The sequence below is a fragment of the Botryllus schlosseri genome, chromosome 16 (genome assembly GCF_051294905.1).
Source record: "Botryllus schlosseri isolate E-star chromosome 16, Bs_hap1, whole genome shotgun sequence".
NCBI classification, from domain to species: Eukaryota; Metazoa; Chordata; class Ascidiacea; order Stolidobranchia; family Styelidae; genus Botryllus; species Botryllus schlosseri.
In genome coordinates, this window is record NC_137251.1 from 11070707 (window position 1) to 11079149 (window position 8443).

General features: G+C 45.0%; 1 protein-coding gene and 1 long non-coding RNA gene across 2 annotated transcripts; both read left to right on the top strand.

Annotated features, from left to right (window-relative positions):
* The first annotated feature begins 1112 nt into the window (after positions 1-1112).
* LOC145458431 (uncharacterized) lies at positions 1113-4170 on the top strand. Its single transcript, XR_013921142.1, has 2 exons — positions 1113-1712; positions 2038-4170. It is a non-coding gene; the product is annotated as an uncharacterized LOC145458431 (long non-coding RNA).
* Positions 4171-4234: 64 nt separating this feature from the next.
* Positions 4235-5167, top strand: LOC145458428 (uncharacterized). Its single transcript, XM_080336795.1, has 4 exons — positions 4235-4333; positions 4405-4633; positions 4711-4857; positions 4917-5167. The coding sequence occupies exons 2-4, from the start codon at positions 4612-4614 to the stop codon at positions 5129-5131; spliced, it is 384 nt and encodes a 127-aa protein (XP_080192921.1). The 5' UTR covers positions 4235-4333; positions 4405-4611; the 3' UTR covers positions 5132-5167.
* Positions 5168-8443: the final 3276 nt, after the last annotated feature.

The window sequence follows — 8443 nt, forward strand, 5'->3', positions numbered from 1 at the left end:
CTTCAGAACGCCACCGTAATGGAGCTGCAATTTATTGAAATTTCCAGAAACGCACCCGGCTGCAGCTGTCGCGGCTCCGGGTAATTTCTTAACCCGTTACATGGCACGATGACTTCATCGTCGCACTTGCTCGACGCGATTAGGCACTAGGCAGTCACGCAGAGGACGAACTTTAGATAGTTGTCACTTGTCAGCCGATGTTATGAAGGAAATATGTCTTACACGCCAAGATGGTGTAGATACGGCGTTCCACTGACGATGTTCAGTCAGGAGATTTTTCTCTTAATTGGGCCTAGTGTATTCTATTTCTTGAGAGCAGGAATAGATCATGTCCTATTCTTATGTTGTCGTATGTATAAAACATTACCATCACCAATCAGTGTGCCCTCTGAACATTTCAAAATTCAGATCGGTCATAATTGGTTTCGCATTCAGGTTGGAGAATCATAAGATGAGGGTATCGTAAAATTATGGCTTGGGGATTAGTATGATTACAATATAATGAATACATGTTTTTTAGGGTCAGCCGCGGAATTGTGGGTTAAGGTTAGGTTTGCGTACCGTTGGATTTCGGTTAGGCATGATGAATTTTCCTACAGTACCCGAACCCTACACCAGTTTTGAATGTCATGAATTTTGTCATGTTCATGGGGAACCCTGACTGGTGGTATTCGTGTTGTGGATAAGAAATTACTGTTATCCCGAAAAACGACTACAGCATAAAGTGCTTTTCAACCTGTGTGAGGGTTCGTACTTGTGCGAATGAAAAGAATTTCGGCGCTTCTTCGTTTTACGATCATGACAAGCCAGTGCTCCCCCATGACACCAACAAATGCTTCCCATGAACACGAACAAAAATTTATAAACGTCAAAATAAATTGTTTTTTTTTTTCCTTGGGCGAGACGGATTAGGGTTGTCGGAGGGGGTATATTAGGGTTAAGGGAGAGGGGATGTTAGGGTTAGGTTAGGATTAGGGGAGGTGGGATATTAGGGTTGGGGAAGAGGGGATGTTAGGGTTGGGTTAGGATTAGGGGAGGTGGGTTATTAGGGTTAGGGGAGGTGGGATATTAGGGTTGAGGGAGAGGGTGATGTTAGGGGAGGCGGGATATTAGGGTTGAGGAGAGGGGATATATTAGGGTTAAGGGAGAGGGGATGTTAGGGTTAGCTTAGGGTTAGGATTAGGTTAGGGTTATGATTAGGGTTAGGTTAGGATTAGGGGAGGTGGGATATTAGGGTTGGGGAAGAGGGGATGTTAGGGTTGGGTTAGGATTAGGGGAGGTGGGTTATGGGTAACCCTAAAAGGAGGGAACGCGGAAACTGCGGAACTCGCGGAAACGGCCCCTAAAACGCGGAAACTGCGGAAAAAGCGGGAAACCTCAATTCCTAAAGCGCTGAAATAAGAGGAAAACGCGGAACGCGGAACAGTCGGTCATTGACCTTTATATATCACACAGTAGGCACTAAAACGAGGAAACGGCGGAACGCGGGACAGTCGGTCATCGAGGTGGGATATTAGGGTTGGGGAGGTGGGATATTAGGGCTGGGGGAGGTGGGATATTAGGGTTAGGGGAGGTGGGATATTAGGGTTTGGGGAGGTGGGATATTAGGGTTAGGGGAGGTGGGATATTAGGGTTAGGGGAGGTGGGATATTAGGGTTAGGGGTTAGGGTTAGGTTAGGGTTATGATTAGGGTTAGGTTAGGGTTAGGGGAGGTGGGATATTAGGGTTAGGGGTTAGGTTAGGGTTATGATTAGGGTTATGATTAGGGTTAGGGGAGGTGGGATATTAGGGTTAGGGGAGGTGGGATATTAGGGTTAGGGGAGGTGGGATATTAGGGTTGGGGGAAGATGGGATATTAGGGTTAGGGGAGGTGGGATATTAGGGTTAGGGGTTAGGTTAGGGTTATGATTAGGGTTATGATTAGGGTTAGGTTAGGGTTAGGGGGGTGGGATATTAGGGTTAGGGGAGGTGGGATATTAGGGTTAGGGGAGGTGGGATATTAGGGTTGGGGGAGGTGGGATATTAGGGTTAGGGGAGGTGGGATATTAGGGTTAGGGGACGTGAATATTAGGGTTGGAGAGAGGGGGATTTTAGGGTTGGGGAGAGAGGTGATATTAGGGTTGGAGAAGAGGGTTAGGGACATGATATCCCACCTCCCGTAACCCTAACCTAACCCTAATATCTCACCTCCCCTAACCCTAATATCCCACCTCCCCTAATCCTAACCCCTAACCCTAATATTCCACCTCCCCTAACCCTAATATCCCACCTCCCCTAACCCTAATCATAGCCCTAACCTAACCCTAATCCTAACCCAACCCTAACCCTCCTAACCCTAACATCCCCCTCTCCCCCAACCCTAATATCTCCCCTCTCCTCAACCCTAATATCCCTCTCACGTAACCCTAATATACCCCCTCCGCCAACCCTAATCCGTCTCTCCCAAAGAAAAAACAATTTATTTTGACGTTTATAAATTTTTGTATTGTAAAACGAAGAAGCGCCATCAACAGTTCTCTGCCATTTATGAGTTCTACTTCGCCTCACTCTAACATTGGTGTCCCGCAGTTTCGTCGTTTTTGACTTTAGAGTTCCTCTATGAGATCCACAAATGTCAATGACCGACTGTCCCGCGTTCCGCCTTTTCCTCTGTTTCCTCGTTTTAGTGGCTACTTTGTGATCTATAGAGGTCAATGACCGACTGTTCCGCGTTCCGCGTTTTCCTCTTGTTTCAGCGCTTTAGGAATCGAGGTTTCCCGCATTTTCCGCAGTTTCCGCGTTTTAGGGGCCGTTTCCGCGAGTTCCGCGTTTTCCGCAGTTTCCGCGGTCCCTCCTTTTAGGGTTACCCGTGGGTTATTAGGGTTAGGGGAGGTGGGATATTAGGGTTGAGGGAGAGGGTGATGTTAGGGGAGGCGGGATATTAGGGTTGGGGAAAGGGGTGATATTAGGGTTAGGGGAGGTTGGATATTGGGGTTGAGGGAGATGTTAGGGTTGGATATCATGTCCCTAACCCTCTTCTCCAACCCTAATATCACCCCTCTCCCCAACCCTAACAACCCCCTCTCTCCAACCCTATATCCCGCGTCCCCTAACCCTAATATCCCACCTCCCCTTACCCTAATATCCCACCTCCCCTAACCCTAATATCAATATATCCAAAGGCAAAAAAAAAATTATTTAGACGTTTATAAATTTTTGTTCGTGTTCATGGGAAACATTTGTTGGTGTCATGGGGGAACACTGGCTTGTCATGATCGTAAAACGAAGAAGCGCCAGAATTTCAACCAAATAGTCAACCAATGTTAAGTGTGAAAGAAAAACTGTATTTCCGGAGTTGAACTGGAAAGTTGGCCTTTTTTTAGTCGACCGACCACGGAGTCTGAAAAATTTACCATTTTTTTCAGGATTCTACTTATCCACTATTCTATTTCTGAAAACTTTGAATAAGTGTCCCCCTTTCCCGAATCAAAAATATGATAACCCTACCTTGTAAGTGATAGTGGGCGATGCCAGTGTTGATTTGAATGCAAAGTATTGGAATTTCGGCACACACATTCATATAGCGTTGACATAACAAGTCGATTTAGTGGAAAAGTGATATTGTTGCGAGTGAATATTGTTCATGGGTTCGCCCTTTAAGCTTCGAAAGAAATCACTGCACGATACCCCCAGAAAAAGCAACGAAGACCTTGAGAACAGCAGAAGTGCGATATCTGTGATTTTTCTACTGCAGTGATTTTAGTATTTGATTAATCAACAATATGATACGCTGAATGTTAAATAATGATGCTCTGTAACTACAGGAAGCTCTAGAAATACAAAAGTGATAAGCTTTTCGTTTTCATTTTGTGTAATAAATTCCAGCTGGCTGGTGCGAATTAAATTGTTTTTCAAAAAAAGTGCAAATGGAGCTCAAAAAGGTTGAAAAGCACTAGTCTACGCTATTGTCTTGCTCTACTTAGAGTCTTCGTAATAGTATATAGAATATACATTGCCATTATTGCAAGCTGCAATGACATCGAGAAGTTGTGCCGTTTCATCGGACTCACCTGGTTTTCTGCAAAATATATGGTTTATTCATTTATGGAGAAGACTGAAAAGATTGTCCACGTCCAATTGGTCCAAAAAACAGAGTGCTCCAGCAGTGTTGCAATGGAAAAAGTTGGTATGGAGCGTGCCTTGGATGTTATTATTTGAATCTTTTTTTGCCTTACTAACCATTTCTCAGGACTGAAAAAAAAGTTGGTGTCTCTGGGTAAGAAGAAAGGTATGGAAGACTTGCTACTATGGACAAGAAGCATCACTAATCACTTGTGGTGGTGCTGTCAGCAGTGTAAGTCTACATATCAACTATGTCTGACATCACATATTAGGAACTTTTTATATAACAATATGCAATTGCAGGTGCTAAAAAGAAGATGGATATCTCTTCTGCATCACATCACCGGCGAACATGAGTGGACAGTTGACGGGGAGACATATTCCTGCAGCTATGGCACTTTGACTGGGGATAAGAGCCTAAGAACTAGATGGTTGCAATGTGGATCTCCTAGTTTCAAAGCATTGAAATCTTTGATAGAAAACAAAAGTTTGATCCGGGATTTGGAGCAGATGACTCTGTTCAAACATACTGGTCACAGACTCATCACATCTGCACACCAGTTATCGGAGCATGGTCAGATCACTAAATTTCACACCTTCCTTTTTTAGGATCATTGGAAGTTTATCACAACGTCATATTGAAATTTGCACCTAAACGTCTTCATTTTACTTGTGACACGATGCTTGCACGAACCAAACTGGATGTCCTGGACCACAATGAGAATGTTGGTAGATTTCAGGCGGTGACACAAGCAGGTTTGCTGTGCAGATGAAATGTTTGCAAGTCAAGGTACTTAGTTACTTACTCTAAGCAGGTGTTCTACGATACAAAAAAAGTTACTCTCGGTCAGCAAAAGAGTGGATCTTGAAAAGCGTGTATGAAAAGAGGACGAACCACTATGCAAGAGAGCTTTTGAGGCGAACTGCTGAGAATCGCACTGGCATCAACTTCCCCAGAAGAAGTGTGCATCCAGTCAGCATTGAACCAGCCTCCCCTTGCGAGGAATTACTTTCAAAACGTCGTTCTTGAACGTGACTGAGATAGAATACATTTCTATCGTACATCTTCGAGTTGTATGGCATGTGCAGTGCTGCGTAGCTTACTAGCTCAATTTCATTCTTCCACTGCCTGACTGCCCCGTTGTAATGGTTGCCGGTGAACCCAGCCCTCGGTGAACCCAGCCTCACAAACCCAGCCTTCGGTGAACCCAGCCCTCGGTGAACTCGGCCCTCGGGAACTTTTGTATTCACAAGCGTGCGGGGGAGATAACGCGACGCTCACATACTCTACTTGTTCTCGAATACTATGGACCTCGGTGAATTCCGCCCCCGAACAATTTTGAATTAAAGCTGGGAGCTGGGATATTAGGGTTGGCGGAGGTAGGATATTAGGGTTGCTGGAGGTGGGATATTAGGGTTGGTGGAGGTGGGATATTAGGGTTGGGGGAGGGGGTATATTAGGGTTGGTGGAGGTGGGATATTAGGGTTGCCGGAGGTGGGATATTAGGGTTGGGGGAGGGGGTATATTAGGGTTGGTGGAGGTGGGATATTAGGGTTGCCGGAGGTGGGATATTAGGGATGCCGGAGGTGGGATATTAGGGTTGCCGGAGGTGAGATATTAGGGTTGCCGGAGGGGGGATATTAGGGTTGGGGGAGGGGGGATATTAGGGTTGCCGGAGGTGGGATATTAGGCTTGGTGGAGGTGGGATATTAGGGTTGCGGGAGGTGGGATATTAGGGTTGGGGGAGGGGGATATTAGGGTTGCCGGGGGTGGGATATTAGGGGAGGGGGAGGGGGGATATTAGGGTTGCCGGTGAATACAAAATTTCCCGAGGGCGGAATTCACAGACGGCCGGGTTCACCGAGGGCCGAGTTTGTAAGGCCGCGCTTGGTGCTTGCGCAATCCGTGATCTGATCACGCCATGACTGCGTGATCTACGCATGCCCTGACCTCCTTACAAGATCGACAAATCAGTTGATAATAACATTATCAGTTTAATAATTCATAATAATACTTGTTAATACACTTAATTACAAAAGTTCCCGAGGGCCGAGTTCACCGAGGGCTGGGTTCACCGAGGGCTGGGTTTGTGAGGCTGGGTTCACCGAGGGCTGGGTTCACTGGTAATCGTTGTAATACCCTGCCTAAGTGCCTATATAGTCCTCAGATGTTTCTTTTATTATTTATTAAAAATTGTGCTGAAATACCGAGTAAGCAAAGTAGTGATGTATCAGGCACAGCAGCCATTGGTGGAATATAGAATGCAAACAGCTCCAGTTCACTGTCTAATACAGTAACACTGTAACAGTAACTGAACAGATTTCGACTTGAGAGCCGCAGTGTTATCAATCACAGTTCGTTTTCTATCGGCCATTTGAAACCGACATACAGTCCATCATCACTCGGGTACTTTTGCTTTATAGCAGTCACAATGCAGGCTGGCAAGGGCATTCTGTTTTTGCTACCCAAAACGTCGCCATCAAATAATCCATTCCAGTAGCCTATGTGTCGATAAGACCAAGCGATATTGTCTGCAATTGGAAAATATCAAAGTACATTGCAGCAATGAGAAAAATGCTGAAAACGAATAGCAGCATATATATGACGGAGAGTATAATGCTCCCAATTTATAAAGTGTAGGCATTTATATAAAAGCATGCGAGAAAAGGTGAAGAATGCAGGAAATTGCCGTTTATATCCAGGACTATGAAGTCATGACAAGCTCCAGACACAAATCCTCCTGATTTAACACCGCACGTTGAGCGCCGCCTTGGTGTGCAAGACATGATTCCTTCATAACATCGACTGACAACTATCTAAAGTTCGTCCTCTGCGTGACTGCCTAATCGCGTCGGGCAAGTGCGACAATGAAGTCATCGTGCCATGTAACGGGTTAAGAAATTACCCGGAGCCGCGACAGCTGCAGCCGGGTGCGTTTCTGGAAATTTCAATAAATTGCAGCTCCATTACGGTGGCGTTTTGAAGAAAACGGCTGCGGCCAAAATTTTTTTTTCGTTTTGCCCTTCAATTTGAGACCACATCATTTTTTGAGCGCAGTGCCCCTTTAAAAATTTACAACCACAATAACTCCGATAAACAAGGATATGAACGCTGATCATGATATCAATGGTCACGTTAGTTGATTTGCATCACACAGTGAACCATTTCTAACAGAAATTGAGCGGTAATACCCGCCAGGTACCTAGTCGGATGTGCCCAAGGACTCTCGAACTCTTTCAGTTTTTCGCTTTTGACAGTGAACGACTGTTGAGATGCAGTTTTTTTCATTTTTTGTCCACTAAAACCAGTACTTCTTGTGGGAGTATCAACTGGTAAGCTTTAGGCTATCAAAAACATCAAAAAACGGGCAACTCTAAACGGCGGAACGAGCGGACTGCGGAACTAGCGGAACTTGCGATACTAAACAGCGGACCGAGCGGAACTGCGGACCGAGCGGACCGTAGCAAAATAGCTCAATACTAAACGGCGGACCGCGGAACAGCGGAACATGTAATACTAAACGGCGGACGGAGCGGAACTGCGGACCGGCGGACTATCACAACATTTTCAATGTAAACGACGGACCGCGGATCAGGCGCATCTCGTAATTTTCTCAAGTGATCTTTTCCTGGACTTAGTTGAAGCTTATATTTTGTTGAAAATTTTGTCAAGTAATTTTATTTTGTCAAGTAATGTAATTCTTCTACGTCTAGTTATGAGTTACGACACAATTTTACTTTATTCCATGTCGTTTCGTACTTTATGTGCTTTGTATTTCTAACATTTATTAACTTTTGTTGTAATCTGTTGACACCGGACCACAGTGTCAGTTCTATGATAGAACTTCTATTACCAATTTCATCATTTCAAAAGACTACAACACCGCGATACAATGAAAAGATAGAAAGTTGTCGAATGGACTGGGATCAGTTGTAATCAGTTTACACCAGAATACACAGAGCAAAGGTACTTCATCTGATGTGCCCGTGGGAAAATTAAGTCATTTTCAACTAAGACTGTGAGAACCATAGAAGAAGTTAACCAGCGTAGTATAGCCACTAGCCAGGTGACACCCATAATCTGACATATTTTCAAGCACTGATTTAATGAGCCGTTCGCAGTTTCATTTTACGTTCAGTTCGCATGGCTTAAACTTTGAGACAAGTGGGAGAGATAGCGTAGTGGTAACGATAAGCGCCCACCAATCTGAAGGATCTGGTTCGATTCCCGTCGGAGGTTTATCTAGGCTCCTCTTCGCCCGCCGTTGACGTTCTTACGGCGACAAAAAAGAGCCTAGAAAAAGACCCGACGAAAGAAAGCACTCACAAGGAATGGGGAGAA